Source organism: Salarias fasciatus, chromosome 12, assembly GCF_902148845.1.
Source record: "Salarias fasciatus chromosome 12, fSalaFa1.1, whole genome shotgun sequence".
NCBI lineage: Eukaryota > Metazoa > Chordata > Actinopteri > Blenniiformes > Blenniidae > Salarias > Salarias fasciatus.
The window spans coordinates 16,004,382-16,029,138 of record NC_043756.1 but is presented as its reverse complement, the minus strand read 5'-3'; the positions used below and the strand labels follow the sequence as shown (position 1 = coordinate 16,029,138).

General features: G+C 43.2%; 3 protein-coding genes across 3 annotated transcripts; 1 reads left to right on the top strand and 2 right to left on the bottom strand.

The window, feature by feature from the left end:
• Nucleotides 1-131: 131 nt before the first annotated feature.
• On the bottom strand, nucleotides 132-4,507 carry tmed7 (transmembrane p24 trafficking protein 7). The gene is made up of 4 exons (XM_030105268.1): nucleotides 4,436-4,507; nucleotides 3,960-4,154; nucleotides 2,767-3,012; nucleotides 132-2,295 (listed from the first exon to the last, which is right to left on the bottom strand). The coding sequence occupies exons 2-4, from the start codon at nucleotides 4,125-4,127 to the stop codon at nucleotides 2,059-2,061; spliced, it is 651 nt and encodes a 216-aa protein (XP_029961128.1). The 5' UTR covers nucleotides 4,128-4,154; nucleotides 4,436-4,507; the 3' UTR covers nucleotides 132-2,058.
• A 1,843-nt stretch (nucleotides 4,508-6,350) lies between these two features.
• On the top strand, nucleotides 6,351-13,731 carry mex3c (mex-3 RNA binding family member C). The gene is made up of 5 exons (XM_030105294.1): nucleotides 6,351-7,183; nucleotides 8,829-9,067; nucleotides 9,161-9,206; nucleotides 10,765-11,513; nucleotides 12,870-13,731. Exons 1-5 carry the CDS (start codon nucleotides 6,547-6,549, stop codon nucleotides 13,278-13,280), a joined length of 2,082 nt encoding a protein of 693 aa, XP_029961154.1. The 5' UTR covers nucleotides 6,351-6,546; the 3' UTR covers nucleotides 13,281-13,731.
• Nucleotides 13,732-17,536: 3,805 nt separating this feature from the next.
• On the bottom strand, nucleotides 17,537-24,320 carry smad4b (SMAD family member 4b). Its single transcript, XM_030105377.1, has 10 exons — nucleotides 24,131-24,320; nucleotides 21,623-21,994; nucleotides 21,347-21,521; nucleotides 20,848-21,093; nucleotides 20,661-20,768; nucleotides 20,505-20,555; nucleotides 20,227-20,410; nucleotides 19,967-20,135; nucleotides 19,694-19,832; nucleotides 17,537-19,554 (listed from the first exon to the last, which is right to left on the bottom strand). The coding sequence occupies exons 2-10, from the start codon at nucleotides 21,860-21,862 to the stop codon at nucleotides 19,343-19,345; spliced, it is 1,524 nt and encodes a 507-aa protein (XP_029961237.1). The 5' UTR covers nucleotides 21,863-21,994; nucleotides 24,131-24,320; the 3' UTR covers nucleotides 17,537-19,342.
• Between the last annotated feature and the right edge of the window lie 437 nt (nucleotides 24,321-24,757).

Below are 24,757 nucleotides of genomic sequence, written 5' to 3'. Positions count from 1 at the left end.
TGACCACCACCCGAGACACCACCTATCCTACATACCTAAACTTCAACTTCCGCTGAAGGGAATTTCAACAGACATTTTATCCATGCCTTACTGACAAATGTGTTAAAAATGACGAGAGAAGTACATTGTTCCACACTGAAACAGAAAGTTTATTCAGCCATCCCAATAACTTAACACGTTCCCATTGAATTTAAGTCCAAAAGTGACCTGTCAGCACAAAGACCTCAGGGAAATGCCAGCATTGCAACACATACCAAACCAGACGGCAAACACGTGGCGAGAGGAGAAACAACAAAAGAAGCAGTTAAAATGAACGGTTACAATTATTTATAGTCATTTAATGTTCATGAAAAATCTAAACTTTGAATCTTGAAGTTCAACATAATGCGTTAAAATCAATAAAAGCATGTTTTTGGTCTCTTTAGGTGTGTTTGGGGTTAGTTCGTCTTTGTCAAAAACATACAAAGTTACATTCATGACAAATTAACCGTCTAATCTCAGCGACGGTAATTGACGTGTTCAGAGAACATTGTGCATGTCAGCTTTCAGTCTTGGGTGTTCCACACATTAGGCTATTGAGCGAGTACTGAAATGACAGTCAGATTTTTGCAAGTCAGCGTGACGCAAGCAAATTTACCAGTACGTACAGCTAACAAGAGGACAGGACATGCGTGCTGATTTTCCCACAAAGTGAACCTCCGCTGAAAACACGGTCAGCTTGTTAAAAATCTTCTCTTTCTACAAAACAAACAATTGAGAGGAAAAAAAAAAGCAAAATACAGTAATAGCAGATACAGGCGTTAAAAGCTGTTAAGTTTTACTTCCTGTCAGTCAGTGAGGGGATAAAACACCAGATTAGAACTACAAATCCGAATGAATGCCATTATTTTTTTCTCTAAGCAGTATTTTTCACAACATGAATTTCACAACAGCGCTGTATAAAACCAAAAACCAAACCAAAAAGACAACGTGAGCCTACGAGATAAATAAATTCTTACATATTAAACTGAACAGCAGAATAGTTTTCAACAAAGCAAAACGGAGCTACTGCTAATTAAACTGTAGGAATTGCCACCTAAACACAGATGAGCTGTTTTTAAAGATGATTTTTCGTACATTATTTTTCCTCCAAGTCAAACGTGAAAGAGAGCAGCAACACCTTGTGATCCCAAATTTCTGATAATATCACCTTCATGTGGCCAAATTGGACAGATTGTTCACCTCAGTGTGTAACAAAATCAAATGGAAACAGACATGCAAAATTGAACTCTCTCTTTTAAGGGCTGCAGTCGCTCAAGAGAAATTATATCTACGTTCACTATTTCAATCCACTTTCAAACTAACCTTTGACCTACTGTGTGCAGTTTACTCCCTCTAGAAAACTTTGACAAAGCAGATAAAAGCAAACAAAATATCTCCTTTTTCCCAATTAACAGTGGTTTAATAAAGAAAAAAATATTTTTTTCTCAATAAGCAGGTACAAGTTTTGTGGAGCAAACAATCTTTGCATTATGAGTGTGGTTTTATAGACTGTGTTCTGCAGTAAAAAAACAAACATCTGTAGATTATTTTAAACCTAATTCCAACTTTTACTGTTACGCTTATGTCAAAGTGATGGCTGAAAATAATGGTACAGATGATAGAGATAGATGTACGAAATAGTTTGGGTGGAAAGGGAAACAAAAAAAGAGCGACAGCACGTCACATTTAGAAATAATTTCAAATATTCAAATTACTTGAGATTTGCTTCAACTGTATGGCCAGAGATTGAACGGCTTCAAATACAGAGTTACAAGGAACACGGTCAAGTATTCCTTCAGTTAATATCATATCCAGAAAAAAAAAAACACTTTCAAACACAACTTTATCCCGAAGACAGCTTGCATACGTTTTCTAAGAACAGCAGCGCTGAATGAGCACGACCTGTCAGATTGTATAATCTGGCAGTTTGATATGATCCGACTTCCAATCAGCGCTGCTGTTCTTACCCACTCGATGAACAATGAACCCAGGTACAGATGAGAAAGTAAAGAATCACATCCCAGAGGTCAGAGGCTGTTACGATCCAACGCGCGTTGTCGTCGTCTTCTTGTCAGAGAAGAAACTTCTCAGCAGCACCACCTGGCTGATGCTGACCACCAGGAGGATAATGGCTTCTCCAATTGACCAGAATGCAACGCGGGTGTTGAGGTCCTCTGCCCGGCTGCGTCCCTGGGCTTCCCGGAGGCGGAAGTGTGTCTGGTAGTCGATGACTGACTTTAGAGCCTCATGAATGGACACGCAAGCTGATTCCATCTTGAAATGCAGATCAAAGAAGCCAGCGTCAATAACACATTTATTCATTTAGTTCTGCAGTTTTTATAGGATGGACTTATGCTGTGTTGGGTCAAAATATGATAAAAATCCACTCTGTTTTAAATATGTGCCTTATTAGTCCAGAATGACACGAAATAAAGAAACATTGTTTTTTGTATTTCAAGCATGTGCAGCTTTGAGCAAAAAAAAAAAAAAAAAACCCAGCACAATCGAACATTGTTCTGGCTGCTGATTTTAAAAAAAGTTTTACTTCACTGTGACTTTGTTATAAGCCCTTTATAGGTGTGACACTCTAGTTATTACAGAGCATTATAATTTCAGGATTTCAGCAACTAAACACACTTGTGTCATTATCCCTTTAACCCTCAGAATTAGACATTACGTTTAATACAGCTTTCTCTGTTGTAACAAATTCTGCTTCCCTTACGCATACATACATAAGTAGCTTACCTGAGTGAGAGCAGTGACCCTGTTCTCATTGGGGAAGAGCGGAGGGTCATCGCCGACCTGGAAGTCGAAGTAAACCGTCTTGTGTGTGAAGGTTGAGAACTCGTTGCTGAAGCAGAACTTGTAGGTGCCGTTCTTGGCTGCTGTGAATGTGAAGCTGTCGTACTGCTTCTTCATCTCCTTGTACAGTGTAGTGCTGTCTGGATCCTCCAGACGACAGTCTACGTCATAATGTCCACCGGTCACCACCTAATAATCCAAATGACAGAGCAGCTACTCCTTTAGGAACAAAAATCACAATATTTTCTCAATTTGTAACACGAACATGACAAAGATGACGGAAGAATGTTAGAATTGAGTGATCATGACCTCAATCATATCATCTTGTCACCACACTGAAGGCTTGTGGTGGGTGGGTGGGCAAAAATGTTATTTTGTTACAAAATTATAACAGGCACTGAATTTACATTAAGAATGAGTGCTGTTGTCTTATCTATGAGGATTAATTTATATCTGTCACTGTTTGACTGAGCAGCATGAAAGAAATCTTTTGTATCATAGCCAAACAAATTCAGGGTAAATCACTTGGTGTTTTAAAAGTCCTAATATTAAGTTGACATAATTATTAGTGCTATATCGCCAGCTAAAGGCTGCCACGCTGTACATCTCACCACCTCTTTCTTAAATTAGATAGGAAGTCAAACTCCTAAAAGAAAAAAATAGTATTTCGGAGATGTACAACGTATAATTAACATCAATTGAAGATGGATTACCAATAATGAAGAGGTAACTTGATCACCCAGTTTGAACCCGACCCCATTCACATAACTGACTAAAAAAAGGGACAAGGACTTAAGATGAAAACACAGCAGAGGTGGGAAAAAGTGAAAAGGGCAATGTGCCAGATAGGAATGCAGGAATTACTTTCCATGCGCCTCATCTATGATAAGAACAAATGTAAAAGAAAAAAAAAACTGTTAACAACCAAAAATACATTCTTTTTGGTAGTACTCACTTATATATAATATAGCATATTTAAAATCAGCTATTACAAGAGAGACACCACTAACAGCTGTTTAAAGTCCCGAGTGCTTCAAAGAGAATGTAAAGTCACCAGACATCAAGACCAGGGATAGATATCCATCTTTTACAGCACAACTTAAAAACCGACGCCCTCATAACGCAGTGGTCAGTACCTGAAACTCCAGCGTGCACTTTGTGCCGATGATGATGTCTTCGTAGAAACACTGCTTCGCGTTGTCCGGCAGCTCAAAAGTTAGCTCCGAGCTGAGCACCCACCCACAGAGCAGCTGGGCCCACAGCACCTGCAGCAACACCCGGACCGATCGGCACATCCTGGACATCGACAGCCAACAGCCTCGCAGGGAAACCTGCCGACACAAACACCGGCAGACACTCCACTAAATCCAGAACCGGGAAGACGGAAACGGCGACGGAGCGAACCCGGACATTAAAATGTTAGCTTATAGCTAACTACACAGCTATTCGTCGTTATATTTACAGATATGAGGCGGCGTGGGATCTCTAACATTTTCTACGGGTAGTGTATCCATGTGTGTTGAACGTAATCGTTATCACTTGGGCTCAAATGCATTTGAAGACGAACATTTATTAATTCATCATCGTGTCTCTGTGAGAGAAACCTACTCACCCCAAAGTCCTCACCCGGATGTGACTAATGCTACGTGACGTGTACCCAACGTAACATCCCATTGGCTCCTTACCTGCCCAAGCCCCGCCCTACGCCTGCTGCCATTGGTTGAAATAAGTAGGAATGGTGCGCTTGTGAGATCACATGGGCTGCGTCCACACGCCTGGCGATAGAAGCGTCTCATTATAAAAATATCCAACGTGGCCGGGATGAGCGGGCACTCTAAACGGTTTCCTAATATTTTACCACATGCTTATTCACTTGAAGGTATTTTAGGCAAACAGACTATTACTGGGACGAAACATCCTTATTCTCTTACTGAGAGAGACAGCCCCTACTGCTTACTGAACAGGTGCAGTCGCTGCGAGTGTCTGATGGTAAGATGGAGAACTCCTTTGAGCACAATGGAGGCATCACATTAGTTTTTGGTCGTTTACTCAGTCACCTGGAAAGAGGATCAGCCTCAACGCATACTCAACGCTGTTTTATAGAAGTTCAGAACTTGAATATCTACACCAACACAAATTGTTGAGCATTATATTGTAAAAGTAAACCATTACAAAAATAATGAACGTCACATTATGGAATATCCAAACCAACCAGTCAGTGGTGTTGTAGCTAGTTTATTCACTACATAATCAGAATCAGAGACAACGTTTTATAATTTTTGGAGAAGATTAATGAACGATCATTTGAAATGTATATAAGCAACTGAGATCAAGACAAATAACAAAAAACTTGCAAATTGCTTTGGGTTATTGTGTATCTGGCTAATAAAGTTCTACAGACAATCATACCAGACTGCAGAAGCGACATTAACAAGTAAATAAAATATTTGACAAATGCTGCAGTAATGGAGCGGTATGATTCACATAACTGTGTCAGGGTAGTGTTAGAGTGGTCATATATAAGGTGTTACCACACTTGGTAACAATTGGTACACTAATATATAATGTCTGGAACCTGCAAGGAAAAGAGCTTTGTTGACTGATGTTGCTTGTCCAACACCATCTATGGTCCAACACATATAATCACAGATGATCATCCGGATTCAGATTTTAGAATTGTGACTGTCAAATCTCTGCTGTATGTTTAGGTTACCTCGTCCTTTTGGCACCCCTAATAGTTTGCCATCTCATCAAAAGACAAAGATAAGCAGTCACCTACATTCACATGACCAATTTAGAATAGCCAATTAACTTGAACTGCAGGTTTTTATTTACAAAAGATGATTAATATTGGTCATACTGCCACGTCTTTCCCATACAGATGCAATTATTCATACAGACCTCCATATAAAGTAAAAGACCAGGCAAGTTGCTAATGGGCGTTTTTTTTTTTTTTTTTTTTGTATCTCTCTAAGGTCTTGCTTTGAGTTAAATAATAGCTTTCAGGCAGTTTCCAGGATCAGGATAATAAGCAGGCAGGTCTAAAGGCATGCACATACAGCCCGATGAGTAACAACCCCTGTAATTTTTATTTAAAAAAAAAAAGGGGAGGGGGTTAAAATTATTTATATATATTTTTATACATTTCCCATAGCTCATGTCACCTGTGTTCTTTCCACTTTGGATGATAAAGATGAACAAAAACAGAATGATGTTGCCTGTCATGATGGTGTGGTTAAAAAGCAAATGAAACAAATAAACAGTACAAATGTACTGGCATGTGTTGCCCTACCCTTTCCCTGCAGCGTTTTCACGCACCATACGTGAAATAAATGGAAACACTCTGCTGGTTTCTCTTGATCTCCGCTAGTACAGTGTAAATACCAAAGTATCTATTCTGCGGTCTCGCTAAAATTCACTCACTGAACGGGACATCTAATTCTGAGTAAATACAGAACTGAAGTGTCCGGATAGGGCGCGCCTGCTGCAGGATGCGCCTTCAGCGCGTCTTCCGACTCCAAAACCGAAGTCTCGCGCGATCTAGCTAAACGGGATTACAGAGTCGGGACGGGAGGGCTGCATGGGGAGCTGAGACACAACAAAAGACACACTTCAAGTAACTGGAGGCGCCGGATGCTCCATATTTTCTGTAAACAAAAGAGCATTTAAGTCGTCCTTTCCATCGCTCCGCGCTCAACGGCAGTACGTCGGGGGTTCAGCATCATGCCGAGCAGCACGTCTTTGCTGGAGGCCGATGAGGGAGAGTCCGAGGTCCCACCGCCGCTAGTGCACGCTTTCGCCGGTATGGGCCTCGAAGAGCACCACGACACCCAGAGCCAGACCCCCGAACAAGCGGACGACAGCGTCTCCCTCCACCACCACCACCACCATCATCACCAACAACAACAGCAGCAGCTGCCCCCGGTGAGTCACTTCAGCCTGCTCGGTACGGTCCTCGACCTGAAGCCCCTGCCCCTGCATCGGCCGCCCTCCGGAGATGAAGCCAACAAAACGGCAGCGCCCGAGGACGAGGAGGGAGAAGTTGGAGCCGCCGATCCTCCGGGCTGCACCGGGGGCTCTCTGCTGGCGCAGGCCCACCGCCACCCACACCTGACGCCCGGGCTGGAGCACGTCGAGACAGTTTTGTTATACAGCGGAGAGGAGCGGGACGATCCCGCGGTCAGCGGCGGCAGCGCCTTACCGCCGGCTAACAGCATGGCGATGCTACCGTCCGGCGTGTACGGGGAGTCGGGCTACGAGGCCGAGCCATCGCTCCTGACTCGGAGAAAGAGCGTGAACACGACCGAGTGTGTGGCCGTGCCGAGCTCCGAGCACGTCGCGGAGATCGTGGGTCGCCAGGGTGAGTGCAGCCTCCGGAGGGTTCCAGCAGAATGGGAGCGAATGTTACAGCGCTAGCCTGTTGTTCCCACTAAACTTGCTTGGTTGATAGTTTAAGCAGCAGAAAAGAACTCGATACAAAGTAAATATGTTCAGATTGTTAGCGTTTATAAAATGTTATTTGTAAATGTTTTAATGAATTTACTTAGCAAAGCTAAAACGATATTGAAGTTGGTCTCTGATTCGACACTCGCTTACCTCAGTTAAGGGAAAAGTTAAGAGAAAAGTAATGAACTGCACGATTCTTTATTTTTACACACCTGTGTTGTAAAACACTACATTCGTTAACTGTGGCACTACTGGTTCCCGAAACCCATTTTATACATTTTTGAAAATCCCAGATAACTTCCAAAATCACAATTAACAGGAAAAAAACACGTAGTTTCTGAATGGGGACTTACAATCAGAACTCTATTATTTGCAATAGGTTGAACCTTTCATGGCATTGATTAAAATGCAAAGTAAAGAGTATATTTTTTTCCCAAGTTTTCATTAACTCTAATTTGAGTTGCTTTTCACACACTAAAAAGTTAGATTTTCTTCAGGTTTATAAATGAAAAGGGACATTGCTTGGTATGATGATTTATGTAGTCCAGATATGCTTTATTGGTTCTTGATTTTTAAAACTAATATGGTGGTAAAATGTCTTTTTTCCTTTGTTTAGAGTTTTCCCTTAAATTCCATCTTAACCCACCATTCGGAGGCTAACTTCCGGTTTGTTCCAAATACTAACTTATTGTCATCCTTCCCTTGCCTTCACGCTATTTTCACATTTACCATATATTTTCTGACCGTATCTTTCTGATATTGCTTAGTTATTTTATATTTTTAGAGTTTCAAACATGTCAATTGCTTTGAACTAGAAAGTAAACCATGTTTATAGCATGTTTAGCTTCTGTAGTTGATGTTAGCATGGAAGCAGCTAGCCTAGCATGCTAACTGGGTCAACAACACCCTCACTCAAAAAAGTTTACATCACTTAAATATAAATAAATAAACATATATATTTCGATAATCGTGATGTGATGTGATCAAGCTGTGATGGCCCGTCTCAATCAGGATGCTTTGATAGCGCCTTGCTGTCAGCCGTGCCTGGTCGTGCTTTGTCTCGGAGGGTGAAACATAAAGAGCAGTGTTGCTGCTCACCACAGCTCTGCCACATCAGCTGCGGGTTACAGCCATCTCGATGACAAGACAAAAAAAAAAAAAAAAAAACCCGCACTATGTGTTTGAATCTAACACATATCTGTTTTAAACACATCTCTTTTGTCTCTGCTGTCTGTGGCTCACATAAAGTTTACAAGGGCCGGCAGCAGGGCTGGGGAGAGTTACTTGGTGTTGTTGACCAGCAGCCTGGGGGAGGGTGCTCACTCTGCAGTGTTGACAACAACAGGAAATGGCTCTGGTAATGATGTTGGACTCTCAACCACGGCTGAAAGGAATATTTAATTTATAAGCTATGCTACTTTTATATGCCATCAATGACTGGAAACCTAAATCACACGTGTCATAAACTTTTATTGGTTCTCCTGAACTGGAAAGTTTGTTATGTCTTTGTCATGTAGTGAGTTTTAGGAATGAATGTTTTATGGCTTGTCCCCCGACAGGCTGCAAGATCAAAGCACTGCGAGCCAAGACCAACACCTACATCAAGACACCGGTGAGAGGCGAGCAGCCCGTCTTTGTTGTGACTGGACGCAAAGAAGACGTGGCCATGGCCAAGAGGGAGATCCTCTCAGCGGCGGAGCACTTCTCCCTCATCAGAGCCTCTCGAAACAAAACCGGCCCTCTGCCCGCTGGGAGTGGTCTCGGGACCCCTGCACTGCCTGGACAGACAACCATTCAGGTTAGTATAGTTATAAGTCACATTTTCATGAAGTGAAATCATGATAGATAGTCAAAGTATGCAAGCTAACCTTGTGTTCTTCCATTTCTTCAGGTGCGGGTGCCGTATCGGGTCGTGGGGCTGGTTGTAGGCCCCAAAGGTGAGTCTTTATTATTTTGTATTCATGCTACTGCTCGGGCTGCAAGTTAAGGCCTGGTTAGGTGGAAAAATACAAGGAGAATGATTTTTTTCTTTAGCTTTTTTGTTTATTTTAGCTTAAAGAAGATTCAAGTTTTAACATTTAGTTTTTGATTGTAACTAAAAGTGAAATCAAAGCATTACGAATGAAATGGCATTTTTCAACAAAGTATGAATGCTCAGACAAAAGTTGAAATGTTGATAAAGTTGACATGTTATACCCAAAATATATTTTCAATCAGAATTTATTTAAATGGCTTTAACATTTTGATTTTAATCAGTAGTTCTTTTTTTGTTATATTTTTGAATGCCACTCTGAATGGGAAGGCACCAAGTTTATTTCCTGCTGATAAATGCATTTCTGGGTCAGATGTAACATAATTTTACTTATATACCGCCGTCTCCAACTTTGGGTCATGAGATGGTTTATCTGATTCGAGCTGACTGTAGATGAAGGTAGGATACACTCTGGACATGTCTCCAATGAAAAGGCAAAAAGACAGATGTTCCCAAACACTTATATGCATACCTAAGAGCATTTAGAGTTGCCAGTTACCTTAAATTTGTTTTTGGATTGTTTAAGGAAGCAAGAAATCTGAAGTACAATGCACCAGCTTGATACAGAGAGACAAGAGACTCCACCATAGTGGAGCCTCTTAATGTACAAACAGTCAAATTCTTATTCAAAACAAATTCTGTATTGTTTATTTTAACAGACATTAATTCAGTGCCACATTGACTGGTAACACAGTATGAAGGATGGAACTGATAACTTGCAGTTTGACAATTTGCACTGTAACCTGTCGTGTTAAGACAAATAAACTCTCCTCAAACTTCTTCAAAGTAAATTTTAAGAATTGTTTTGTAGTATAGCTTGTCATTAAAAAAAAAAATCCTTTCTCGTGTGTGTAAAATGAAGCTCTTTCGGGAACTTGCAAATTGTCTTGAGTTGCTTTCTGCCTCTTAGTGTGTCTGCGCATAGCAGAAGGTTACATTTTGCTCTCAGAGAGTCTTTGACCCCTTGCCCTGTTGACATTACCACCTCGGTGTCGGGAAGCCTGGGGTTGATTTGTAAATTGAACTGCAGCAGCTCTCAACCATGTGCCACTGCACTGCTGAGGCCAAATCTGAACTCCTCTGAATCTCTGGTATTTTAACATATCATAACAATTACATTTACTACCTTTTGCACTTCTGTAAATTTGCATTTACCTCAAGAATTAATTATGATCTTTTCTCAAATATGTCTGTTTTTTTTTCTTCTTTGGATCAGTAATGTTTGATGTGGTTTCTATAGAAGGCAGGAATTCAGTGGAATCTGGGCTTGAGCCAGGTGAGTCACCAGGACAACCTGCAGCTCAGGGCTGTAACTTACTGAACAGCTCAGCTTCCTCCAGCAGCAGTCAGACTGGTCCGATAACTGTTTGTGGCGATGAAGTTTATAATATCAGGCATGTCATTGATTGTAATTAGATATCTTCATGTAACAATGTGACAAAAATGAACATTTGTTCTTTCAGGGGCAACCATCAAACGCATCCAGCAGCAGACTCACACCTACATAGTGACGCCCAGTCGCGACAAAGAGCCGGTGTTCGAGGTCACCGGGATGCCCGAGAACGTGGACCGAGCCAGAGAGGAGATCGAGGCGCACATTGCCCTCCGCACCGGCACCTGCGGGGGCATCGAGGCTCCGGGCGTGGACAACAACGATTTTCAGTTCAACGGCACAGACGTCAGCTTCGAGACCTCGGCGGCGCCGGCCGGGCTGGGGGAGGCCGGGTGGCTCCACGCAGGCGCGTCATCGCCGGGCAGCGGCGGCCTGCTGCCACTCAACATCAACGGTACTCAGCGAGTCAACAGCAATATCAACAGCAGCATCAAGATGTCTTCCACCTACCGCAACGACAGCTCCAGCTCCCTGGGCAGCGGCTCCAGCTCGGCCGATTCGTTTTACGGCAGCGGGAACGGGAACCAGCTGTCTGATTTCAGCCCCACCTGTGCGTTTAATGCCAACACTAACAACAACAACAACAACAACAATAACAACAACAACAACAACAGTGGCGGCAGTGGAAGTTTCTGGTTCGGCGAGAGCCTCGTTCCTGTGGGGTCTGAGGAGCTGATCAGCCTGGGAAGCGGAGGCTCCTCCTCAGGATTTGACCCGTTGACCATTTCCACTGCCTCACACTCTGCTGCACAGCCTCACATCTGGAGCCCTTTTCTGGAACACCAGTCTCTCCAGGCCTTCGACGCTCACCAGCCTCAGGTGGGTGTAAATCAACAGGGCCGCACCATCCGTGGTCTTGTACACTGACACTAAAGAACATACGTTCAACTTCTATGTAACATTACACAAAAGATTAAAAAAATAAGCATCAATTCAACCAGTTTTTGGTTTTGTTTGATGCAATGGGAATTCATAATGAAAATTAACTGGCATTCCTCTCCAAGCTTTGATTGTGGCCATTTTGAGGATCTCGTGTAGAGACCGTTTTCTAAATGGGTAATATATCAACCAGTTCTCTGTTTTGTCTTACTGTAATTTAATACTGGCACTGGTGTCCATGTCAGATGAGGTGGCTGGTAGTGCCATGACTGTTCAAGCAAAGCTGTTTGCTTTCTGGGTGTTTCCATGTGTATGCTCATCAAACTCTTCTCCCTTTGTGTAAAGAAAAACATTGAAAGAGTGTGGCATGAAAGCATCTAAAAGATGCTGGAATGACCAACCAGGCTGTTTGGAGAAACTAAAACACAAACTGACACTTTTAATTAAAAAAAAAAAAACTCATGCCATTCTCATCAAATCAACAAAATATGAGTAAAATGACGTCTGGTTGACGTCAAAGACACCCGTATGATGAGCTGTTGGTACATTTATTGAAGTTAAATAACTTCTATTGACATGTTATTGCTTGTGATTTATTTTTTACAACATGTAATTGTCATCTATTTGAAACGGCAAGCAAGAAGTGTTGACAGATGGTGCAGTTGATTCAAATAAGAGCAAACTATCAAACTCCTCAAATGACTGACATTATCTGAAGATGAAAATTTCAGCTGTCTTTAATGCACTGGACGATGTTTGTTTTATGAATTTGAGTTTGACGGTAAGTTTGCCTGCATAATGTCCGAATCCACACAAAAGTACCAACGTTATCCTGTAAGTCATCGATGTCTTCTGTCAACAATCTTTGTATCTATACACAATTTATCTATTCACTAAACCAACAACTGAGCTATCGTTATTGTTACATCTATGTGGAGGAAAAATTCGGTTTGGAAGTAGATAATTGTGAAATTCCCAAAGAGGTAAAAAGCCGGAGCACGTTCTGACCATTGTGTTGATGTTGCTGTGATCATCACACCTTTTATTTCCGTTGGCTGGTAGTAACTGCAGCCCGGTGCAGCAGTCACACTGTGGTCGAGTGACAGCCGGAGAGACTATAGATGTTTAACTATAGTCAAATACATCACCACAGTCACCTGTTTATAATCTCAAACTCTTAGGTTTACCTCCAGGAAAGTTGAAAGAATTGCTCTCAGCCAGTTTTCTACTACTGAAGTTGTTTAACAACTTTTTTTTTTTTTTTTTTGGTTTTTTCTTTTCTGTTGACCTTTTCAGACCAGTCAGCCAGGAACGCCCCGCCTCTCTCCCACCTTCCCGGGGACTGAAGCTCTGGAGCACCCTCAGGCCCAGCGGGTCCTCCGGGGCCCCTTCGGCTCAGCGGGGACCCTCGACGCCCACAGGTTCCCTTCCTACAGCTCGGCCTTTTCCTCTTCCAGCGAAAGCACCGCCTCGTCATCCTCGCCCCCCGAGTCCTCCCTGTCCTACCGCGCCGGCCTGGGAGTAGCCGGGAGAGGACAGGAGATATGCATCCACTGTATGGATAACCAGGTGATCGCTGCCTTGGTTCCCTGTGGCCATAACCTTTTCTGTTTCGATTGTGCCACCCAGATATGCCAGGGTCCAGAGGCTACGTGCCCTGTGTGCCTGTCCCCGGCCACACAGGCCATCCAGCTCCGCAATATATGATTTACTTTATTCAATTTTTTTTTTTTTTATTTTGAACCATCCACCTTGACGGCTGACGGCGGGCCAGCTTCCCCAGCGCTGCTGCTGCGGCTGTGTGGGGAACTTACAAATCTGGCCCTGAATCAGCGTCGAGGTGGATCCTCGCCCCTGCTTTTGTCCCGTCCGCTGTGTTGCGTGACAAAGGCCGGGGAGAGCGGACGAATAAGGAATGAGGTGTGTTGAGGGCATAGGTTGGGGCGTCGAGCCCGTTCACGTGCCTGCTGTTGTGAAGTCTTCTTCCCTGATTGATCGACGACTGGGAGGGTGAGCAGCCCTCAGTGTAGCATTGGGTGGGTTGGGATACATGAGATATATAAATATGTCGTTTTTGTTTTTATTTTCATTCTTTTTAAGTTTCTGCTCAAGAAAATGTCTTTATTTGTTTGAATTTTACTGGAAATGTTTTTTTTTTTTTTTTATGGCCTTTGGGGCAATTTTTTCATCCGCATCTCAAAAGTTTTATCCTTTTTTCAAAACATTGTGCTGCTACATTTTTTTTTTTTAAATAATGGCCCTGCCCCTGTTGCCTCTTGTTTGCTGTGCTCACGGTGGGATGTGGATCGGGTTTGGCGGGGGGGTTTAGATGAAGAGGCGAGCACGTTTACATGGACCACCACATCCGACTGTAGAAAAATAATAGTATTCTCCTTTTTCATTACACAATCTGTAGTAGACGCCGCATATCAAACACGTCGTCCCGTCAGGTCACACGCTGGCCCAGACTATTTGCGCGCAGACAGCTGGCTTTATGATGTATTTTTGTGCTTCTTAAAGAGAACATGTTTACATACAGATGGTCACTGACTGATGTTACCGGCATGTTGTTAAAGGTGCAGTGTGTAAGACTCTACAATATCTAGATTATTTTTTTTTTCTTCCACACACAAATAAAGAGCCAATCTTAGTTTTCAGAACTTTTTTTTTTTTTTTTTTCATTTGTGAAATATGAAGTACACCTCAAATCTTACAACTGCACCTTTAGGCATGTAAACCCATCCATGGAGGCTTTTTCACTCAAGCAGGTCAAACCTGCAACTACAAAGTTGTCACACTCCAAATGGCAACCTCTTTTTCTTCTTCTTCCCTCCCCCCATTTTTGAAAATTTTATTTTAGTAAAGTACTGAAATGAACTATTTCGGTTTCGCCACGTCTCTCTTTAGTTTTAAATGGTGTTTACGGTAAACTTGTGCCTAATTCCGTTATGAGTAAACAAAAGAAGCAACCGATTCAGGGGACGCAACGCGTCGCTCTGTATTCAAACAAAACTTGTGGCCTTTTATTTATTTATTTTTTTTAAAGCCTATCATTAACTAACACTATCTACAAACCCAAACTGGAAAGAACACAAACTGACTGGCCGAAGTCTTAATGTATTTCTCTAAGTTCAGCCTCTATTGTTGGAACAAAGCTTATATATAATATATATCCCAGCAATGCTTTCTTTTTTTCTTCGTTTTTATTTTCCCCCTTCCAAGTTTTTTTTTTTTTTCTTCTTCTTTTTTTGTTGATATCTCAGTTAGATGCTCGTATAGGAATTCATGTGCTGGTTACCAGCCGGAAAGATATGCACAGTCTTTAGTTTTGGTAACATTCCTCCTCCTCCTCTTCTTCCTCCATGCGGTGGCCACTTAGTTTCACAGAACCTTCACATTGGAGCTAAAAGAGCTGATATTGTCTGAAACTGTACTGTGAGGACGGCTGTGATCTGGAACAAATCCCTGCGTTGTACAGACAGGGGCTGCTGTTGTTATTTTTCTTTTTTTTCCAAATAGCCATCTCAATAATATTCTCCTCTTTCACTTGAATGTTGATTTCCTGGGACTGCTCCACCCGGTGGCTGTTTCCACGTGTTGGAGAGCGGTCAAAATGTCAAACTGAGATGAAGGCCACTTATTGTTTATCTCTCAAACACCCCATCTCTGTTTGCCAGGCCTATGCAAAACTCATCTCAGTGTGGTAACTAGTCAAGGAAGCACTAGATGACTAAAAACTCCTGGTTTTAGTTACAAAGCTGAAACTACTGCTTTTCCAGTCTTAACCCTCGATGAGCTGGTCCACATCGGCTCCACTGCTGTTTTTTTCCTGTGAGCCTTCCTCGTGTCTGATCAAGTCAAGAAATAGTTGAAAATCCTCTCAGAGGTTTAGCTTTAAACACCGGTGTCTGTAGACTTAACAGGATGGAATAGGTCGGCACATCACTGAAGGGAGAGCAGCTGGAATGGTTCCATGCCAGCCTGCGCTTCATAAGGTCAATACTGGACGTTGGACTTGGTTCGTTCCTGCTGTAAACAGTATTTGGGAGATATTCCATCGCATAGCTCGGCTCTTTTCAAGCAAAAATCCATTCTTTTTTCACGGGTGATTGAGTTTTCTTGAGGAAATGGAACCACAAGAGTCCCAAAAGTGCATAAAAGCCCCCTCCGCTCCTGTCCTCCCGGGTCTTCTATCCGTCCCTGGGCTGATCTCTGCTCTCGCTCCGTTTCTCTTCCCTCCGAGGGATCGCAATACACTGTCAGCCCTCAGATTTATCCACCAATCTCTTGACATTTTTGTGTATGTATTATATAATATTACTGTTGATGACTGATGAATATACAGAAGTTATTTTTATTTTGTTACATTTCATATATACATAAATATATAATACAATGTTTACAATAAGATTTTTTTTTATTATTATTACTTTTAAGTGAATGAAGAGTTGGAAACCCAGAGATGTTGCAGGAGAGTGTCAGTGCTATTTGCTTGTAGTCTAGTTCTTAGTTTCCAGTATTGACGATAATAGTATTGGTAGCTGCCGTTAAACCTAGTGGAAAATGGAATGTGCATCACGAGCATGTCTTCATACTTCATACCGCCAATGTAAAACATCTCACTGCAACTGTACAAAGGCCAAGGATACAAGCTGCCTGTCATGTCTGTACACCACCAAAATTAAGAACGGTATACTATTAAAATGTATCTTAGATTATCTACATAAATATATATATATGAATACATATATTGTTAAGCTGTACCAACAGTTCAAAGTATTTGCTAATTTTACTACACTTTTGTTATGTATATGTCGGGGGAGTCTTAAGGCATAAAAATTCTTCAAATTGAGTCAGGAGTTTAAAAGCAAACTATATTTTATAAAGGCCTTTTAAGTTATTGCGGCCAAAGCACTGATATTATATATATTTGCTGTAAAGAGAATTTTAAGAGTTTTATTTTTCTGATATTAAAGTTACTTAATAAAGACGGTTTCATTTAAAGCCAAGTGGGACTGCTGTCGTTCTTTCATTCATTCATGATGGGAAATGTTTATGCTCAAGGTTTTTGTGAGGATGTGAATTAAAGGAGTGAAGGATGGAGATTTGATGTTCTGCATTACAAATGTAATGCGTTTATTTTTTGCCGGATCTTAAAAATAACAGGAAAAAAAAAGGTTAGAAATATAAAGTCATCATGATTAAAGGAAAAAGTGAAGATGCTTCCTACGATCCTTTTCCATTTCCTCCCAGTTCTGTGCTTGAGGTAAGATGTTTTTCTGTGTTTCTGCTCCCATACGGCTCAATGTGTCGTTCATTGCAATGAGATATGTCAAAGATTGGCAAAACCATGCAGAACTGTGAACGAAACGGTTGATACATTCACCTCACCCGCTTTGTTTCTGTGCAGTTACATATTGTCAGACTGTATGTGAGGAAAACCTTTGTGCTGCAGTGAAGTGTTTTCTGACATTCCTCTGTTTTAGATAATGTATAAGCGGCTGTTCTGAGGGAGCAGAATCACAACGAACTTTATTTTAAAGACATGATTAAAACATATTTTCACCACTACATCAGCGTCGATGCTGAGGAACTGTGCAGATCTGAGTGACGTCAGTGTTGTGCAGTAACGGCGGTGAGTCACTGCAGCATCCAGTCTGTCCTCAAGTCCGGCTCTCTGAGTTTTGACACTTTGTTTGAGCGGCTGTGAAAAGCTTCACCAACAGACAGGGTGCAACTTGTGCTGCCCTTTGGATCGGCTGTGGGTGATCGCTTTCGTCTCAGAAACGCAGGAAAACTGGAATTTAACCAAGATGTATTGCTTGGGACGAGTTGATAAACGTAAGGACATTATTTCATGTTGTTGTCTGTCCATTTAGATACTGGTGCTCTGAGGACAATTGCTCAGCATTTACACTCTGCTTGATGAGAAAATAAGCAGGACCCCTATGATAGAATTTCAGGCCAACTTTAATTATATATTCTCACATAAGAAATACACAAAATTTATATCTGCAATCTGTCTTAGTAGTCAGCATCAACTGATGTGAGCTGCCTTTTGGCTCCTGTAATATGTGTATATAAAAAAAAATAAGGACATGGACACAAAAACAGTTTCCATCAAACATTATTCAGCAGAAATTCTGGCAGTAAACAGATTAAAAAAAAACAACTCACAATTGCTTATCTGTTGAAAAGACTCAAAAAGGTTAGTTTTTTTAGAGAGCAATCCACGACCAGTTTTACTGCTTGTGTCAAACATCAGCACCCTCAAATTTAAACTAAAACCCAAACAAAGGAAAAGACAATCTGTTAAAAAAGCACATCAGCATGGACAACTGGGTCGGCTGTGGCTCAGGTGGTAGAGCCAATCATCTCTCAAAGGTTGCAGGTTCGAAATTCACTATCTGTCTACATTGTGGAGGACAGTAAGTCCCAATCTGCTTCCGATGGGTGGAGCGGAAGTCTCGCAATGGCGTCCGTCTCCACATGGATTCAAATGAACTAAAAGATCAGTAAAAAAGCTGACCACAGCTGTAAATACTTTTAGAAAAGGTGTCTTAGTGTTTTATTAAAGTATGATTTCCAACTCCATATCCACTTCCTGTGTTCCTGTCTGAACCACTCAATTCTCTCCCCGATCTGAAGTGCAGGACCACCACCTCAGAACCACGGTTAATGAAATAAATCCACAAGTAAAGTGCCACAAATGTACATCTCAGTGAAAGTTACAAAAAGTCTCAGTATTGCTGGGTGCAGAGTTAAATGCTCGTCTTTGTAAGTAAGCTATCGTCACTCACGGGACTGGCAGGCGGCCCGTCATTCGATAGAGAATGACTCTCAGCTAACTGTCAGGTTAAAAAAAAAAAAAAATCACTTCAGGCAGCTGACCCTCATGATCATACAAGATGTATTTATAGTGCATCTCTGAGTAATTAGTACTTTGGTTTGCCAAAAAAAACAAAAAAAGAAGCTCGTTTTGTGCACCGAGATTAAATCTCAGACATCAAAACTAAACTTCTGACCTCTTTCTGGCTTCAATTTCATCGAAACCAAAACCATCTGATTTCTGCTTTTATTTTGAGCTAGGAGCATAAACTTAAAAAAAAAAAAAAGAAAGTAAGTAAGTAAGCAGTTAAGTGAAGGCCTCTGAATTCATCCTTTGCGGTAGTGTAAAGCAGGACATTTGTTCCCCTCCAAAAAAATAAAAATAAAACAGACAAGAGGTGAGTCATGATAAGCCAACATCTCATCAGAAAGGCTTTTCTGTGTTTGGGAAAAGTGACGACATAATCACAATGGATGAGGAGAGCGATGCATCATGGGTGAACAGCTGAACTTTCCCAGGTGAAGAAGAAAAAAACGACGCAAGTGCAGCTATGACCAGCAGAACCGAGCAGGAACCAGGTGTTCTGCTGACGGCGCCTCGGCTCCTGCTACAGGAAGAGGCTAGAAACACCCAAAGGTCAGAGAAAAGTCCATATCAGACTCTGATTTGTGCGCCTTTCGTTCAGTAACATTCGTATAGTGAAAGTCAGGCCTAACCTTATCACCGAGAAGTGATCCAACTTATGACTGGATGTCTGTAACAGCATGAGTAAATACGAAAAACAACAAAAGGCAGCAGTATTCACAAACTGACGTACAGCAATCTGATGCTCACAGTTCTAATGTCTGTCAGTAGTTTGATTTCGTGTTGATTTACATTCCAGTTTCGGCTGATCTGAAGGTTTCCAATAATCCCCACAGGAAGTCTTCCCACTGTGCTCTCAGTCCAGGAGTTGTGGGTCTACGACAGGCATGGTGTGCAGCACCTCGTCCAGTAGCTGCAGGGCTCTGTGCAGGTGGATCTCGATCCAGCAGGGGGTCTCCTTGATGCTCTGGCGGGGGTAGTCGGGCCCCCAGCCCTTCACGAAACTCATCCTGAGAATACACAGCCGGCGGAGGTCGTCCACGCCGATGCCGGCTGCCGCCGAAAGACCTGGCGACAAGAGGGAGAGTTTTAATCAGCATGAACATCACTGTTTACTCAAGAAACAATTAACACAATAAAAATACTGATAAAGATCAATAGAGAAACTTGCACATTGATACACACGCGTAGTGTTAGTTTATCTTACCGATAGCTGGAGCGATCCCTCCCACGGATCCGGGCCCTGGGATGTTTCCCGCCACGGCTGCTGCCTGTGCTGCTGCAGCTGCTTGAGCGGTGGCGGCCTGCTGCTGCATCTGCCTGTGACACTGACGGAGGTCGAACACCTGGAAGGACGAAGAAGGGTTTGAGTCACGCGAACTCTTCTAATGAGGCATACGGGGTCAGAGGTTAGAGGGAAAAAAAAAAGTCTACAGTTTGTAGAGTGAGAGCTAATCTGGAGAAAAGCTGGTGTGCTTGCCTTGATGTAAGCACTGGGGTAGATTTTGTGCACGGCGTCTCCCGGCGCTCTGCCCGCCTCTCTGTCCAGGTAGTAGCTCTGGACGAACACCGCATGGTCACTGAGGCATCGCACCCACACGTCTCCCTCTCCTTTACACTCCAGCTGGACTCCTTTACCGATGTGAAGTCTGGTGGGGAGAGCAACCAGAAAAATCAACAAGCTTCCCAGGGAGCTAGGCTGCTCTAAACCCGCCTCTTCTCTGTTCTTCGGTCTCTCACCTTGCTCTCTCGATGGCCTCAGTGCGATGGACGTTGCTGAGCTGACCCAGACAAAATCGGTCTCCCCCCGAGGGGTCTACGTAACCGTCCACCGTCACAACGTGGCAGGAGGAGGGGACTTTAAACGTCTCCCCGACTTGAACGTCCATCTCAAAATATCCAATGGAACACCAGTAATCGGGAGCTGAAACAGAAAAGAATTCAATGGTTTGAATCATCAATAAAACAGCAGCTAAACTAACTGTGTTCTTGGGGGGGCGGGGTTTGTGGCGTCTCACCTGGATGGTTGGATACGGGAGGCTGGAAGGCGAGCTCATTATGCGGCGGCCCTGAGAGAAAAAACACAGCGAGGTCAGCGATCAGATGCTCTGAGAGAAAACAGCGAGCGATTTTAACTGGACGGCGTTTGAGTTGTGGCGACGGAACGGTCTCACAGTAGTGTGCCGGATGTGGCACTGGAGGGTGGTGCTGCAGGTGGCTGTTGGTATGGTGGGTCATGCTGGGGGTGAAACTGCTGCTCCTGGACCAGGTGGAGCCGGCACCTGAGGAGACACCACGACGCGCCGTCATTAACGGCAAACATTTGTGAAACATCTTCAGAGTGTTTTAAATGCGTCTTACTGCCTGGTCCGGCAGGGAAAGCTGATGCGGAGATGGAGGTGGAGGCCTCAGGGGGCGGGAGCAGGTTCGGGGCCACAAATGACTCCGGGGGCGGCGGGCGGCTGCTGGATGAAGGGTGCTGCATTATCTGAAGAGAATGGCTGCTGTCGATAGCGGGCAGACTCTGGGGTCCATCAAAATCATACTCGTCTTTAACCATGAGGGCCGAGCTGGGTCCAGAAGGAGTGAGCGTGAGTCCGGACAAGTCTGTGAAACGGCAAGCGAAGATGAATCAACTGTGGTGCAAGAAGGGTGCAGGTTACAGAAAATACTTTTCTGTTGGACATTAGCTACACTTTAACTCTGCTCACATATAAATCCACACATATTAACACAGAGTCCAGAAGATCAGCGGCTGGTGTCTCCATGTCAGCTGCTATAAGCCAGCTTCTCAGTTCACAATATACAGGTTTAAATTCTGTTTATTTTCTGTGAGTTCCACTGGAATCTGCAGCTTTACCTATCCCGGGGGACACCACTCTCTCGTAGTGGTAGGGGTTGACACACACGTTGTCACACTTGAGGTCAAAGGCGAACTGGCAGTATTTGACGTGCTTCAGCTCATTCTTGTGCAGGTCGGGCCAGCGCCACAGCCGGGCGTAGATGATATGAGGGAAGCCTTTCCGTCCAGCCACCTGAGGAGAACGACAACCACTCAGACAAGGAAGCAGAGGAAATCCATTCACTGGATGCTTGAGTAAACTCGTTTACAGTGGGCATGACTCCTCCCTCCTACCTGCAGGCGTCCATCCAGCGTCCTCTGGATGGTCACACACTTGCTGGGATGAGCGCCGTTGGTGGTGATGGCCGTGATGAGGGAGTCCAGCTCGTCTTTTTTCTCCTTCAGCTTCTTCACCAGGCTCTCGATGGCCCGCTTGGAGAACGCCTCGCTCTCGCCTCCCTGCCTGTGGCACAGCAGGCTGTGCACAATGCTCAGGCAGGCGTCGTTGCTGGTGGGCGTGTTGGTGATGGACATCTCAGCTCGTACTTTTGCCGCACTTTGGGGAGTTTGTGGAGGTAAGTTTTTCTCTGGTGCTGTTTCACAACATGGCAGAGGAACTTAGTTGGAGGTGATCCTCCTGGGTGTGCAGGAGAAACACGACTACGTCTGGAAGAAGAGACGAACAGGCAGTCTTTTAAATGTGATTCAGGGGGTCTCTTTTTCAGGATTTTTTTCATTTACCATACATGATAATACCAAGTCATGAGCAGCTATACAAATAAAGTGCAGTAAGTGCTTTTCTTTGAGCAGAGGTCATCAGTTCCTACTGAAGAACTGTGGCAAATGTGGAGCTAATCCTGAACATAGATTAGATTTCCTGCAAAGACATATTTCTGTTTAGAGTCTGGTTGACTGACAAGGGACACACGCACACACACTGGGTTATTACAAAAAGAAAACTGCTTCACACCGACAGATGAATGCCTAAACAGATTCAGAGTCAGGCTGAGAAGAAATCAAAAGCAGCAGACTGAAGTTGAAGTCTTGCTCTCTGGTCTCTTTGCCTGTTTGAGGCGCCAGTCTGGCTGCAGTTTGTCCACAAAAAGTTGCTGAGAGTTTCTACACTCACTGGATGTACCGCCCCATTCCTTCAAAATAAAAGGGATGCAAATACTGCAATCTTGAATTGTTCAACTAAAATTCACAACGTCATTCTAAATGTAAAAAATAAATAAATAATAATAACAATAATAACAATCCCAATTTAACCAATGAATTCAGTCAATAGTTTAGTGTTGTATGTATTATTCACCCACGGGCATGCTCTGCCCCCCCCAAGGAAAACTGGATGTTGACGGCAGTCCGGGTGCAGCATGTGACATCCCATTCATGTGTCGCGATTAGCACCCCCAGTCCGACGCTCTGATGGCCCATGTCAGTAGCACCCCCCGTTGAATGAGGGCCCTACGCTGGATTTTGAGCTTTGCCCCCCCCCCGGTAAGACAAATATCTACCCAGACCTGGCATCCTAGTAACACCACTGGCACCCACTTATGCCGCACATTGTATTTCTCACGCTGGAAAAAAAAAAAAAAAAACGGTAAATTTGTCTGGTGCGCCGCTGCTATGGAACTGTAATTCACTGCTTTCAGCCTGGTTTTTCCTCCTGTGAAGTCCAGCTGAGCTGACATGAAGATTGTGCAAAGAAAGAAGGAACCTTATTGGTGCTGAATTGAATTGATTGGTGAGTTGTGTTATACATATTACAGTGTCAAAATGATTTAAATGAAAGTAAATAATATGAAGTAATGTTAATATTTACATTAAATGTTTAATGATTAAATTTAAAAAATGATTAAATTAAATATGATGCACTTTTTTGCGTTTTGCAAAAGAAAGAGCTTTAAAACTGACACATTGTTGTCAACTCCTCACTTAGGAACGTTCTAAATGACGCAATCTAATTTGTATAGAGGTTCATTTGCATATCTAGGTCAAATTTGATGATGACGTCATCTAAAACGATACATTGTTGCAAACTCCTCAGTCAGGAAAGTTCTAAATTACATACTTGACTGGATCCCGTAGTGGGGTCCCATTAGGTAGGTTCCCGACGTGTCATTGTAATGTATCCGGGGGGTTTGAAGTTGTGTTGCTGATATCCACTGTCTGTCGGGGGCCCCTTATAACAACTAACCGGCGGTGAGTACTTGGAAAGGGCCCCATGCGGGGGATTTTCGACACACTGTCGTTGCAGCGTCAAGTGTAGCGCCATTAATTTGGCATTGAAATTGACTGATGTCAGCCGTTCCTCGGGGCCCCCTTCAGCTCAGGTCCCTAGGCAAATGTCTGTGTTGCCTCCCCCATAGCGACGCCCCTTCCTATCCGTCTATCTTCAACTTCATGCTCATGGTGGTGGAGTTCATCCCAGTTTCCTACAAGCGAGGGCCCTCAGAGGACACCAAAGCACCGGAAGAAAAAAAAAACAGGTATGCGTGGGGAGAACATGCAGACTCCACACAAAAGCGCCCATGACACGCGGTCTTATTGTGAAGGGCCTAACCGGATGTAAGTGCGCTCTGTTAGCAGCGCCGCTAACAGCACCAGGCATGTTTATTTATTTAGACCGACCTAACAGCAACAAACCCTTCAACACTTCACTTCACAGCGAGCAACCAAACTATCCCGAGCTATCGTTCGTGCGCTGCACATTAAATGCCGGTGGAGTAGTTTAAAGTGTAGTTTTTTTGAAGTGAACGGGAGCTACCTGGAGTTAGCCCCGGGTTAGCGGTGCAGACTCACCCTGCCGCTCTCCCGGACTCCCAGCACCGATGGGACCTGCCAGACGATCCAGACAAGCTCCACACCCGTTCACAGACACGCCATGAGAAGGTTTCCACTTCTCGCTCTGCAGTTTTACATCCTCTGATATGGAGCTCAAGTAAGAATCAGAATTCGTGACAACTCCGTCCCACTCCGCTGGGTTTTCTCAGTTTCCTTCCATGGCGCGCCGCGCATGCGCAGAGCAAGAGACGAGAAAGTTGAACAGCATTGACATACCGATGGCATTTATACCAACAAAACACACCACTCTGAAACACCAGGGAGGACTGATAGAGACAAATCTGTCACACATTATACAACTAAAACATTTGAAACTATTGCACAACTCATGTTGTAATATCCTACAGTTATAATAGAAGAGTTTAGTTTAACAAACCTGAATAATTGCAACCTGATAATGTACTTTTTTTTGTTAATCTCAAACTTAATATGCCATGAGACCTTTGCATACAAATTATCTACATTTCTCCAAGGTTATGATGATGCATGGTCATATTTTCCATCTCCTGTAAAAGGAATTATTGTTTCTCTTTAAGAAGGATCGTTTTCTGAAAAAAAAGAAGCATGGTCAAACACTTGCATAAA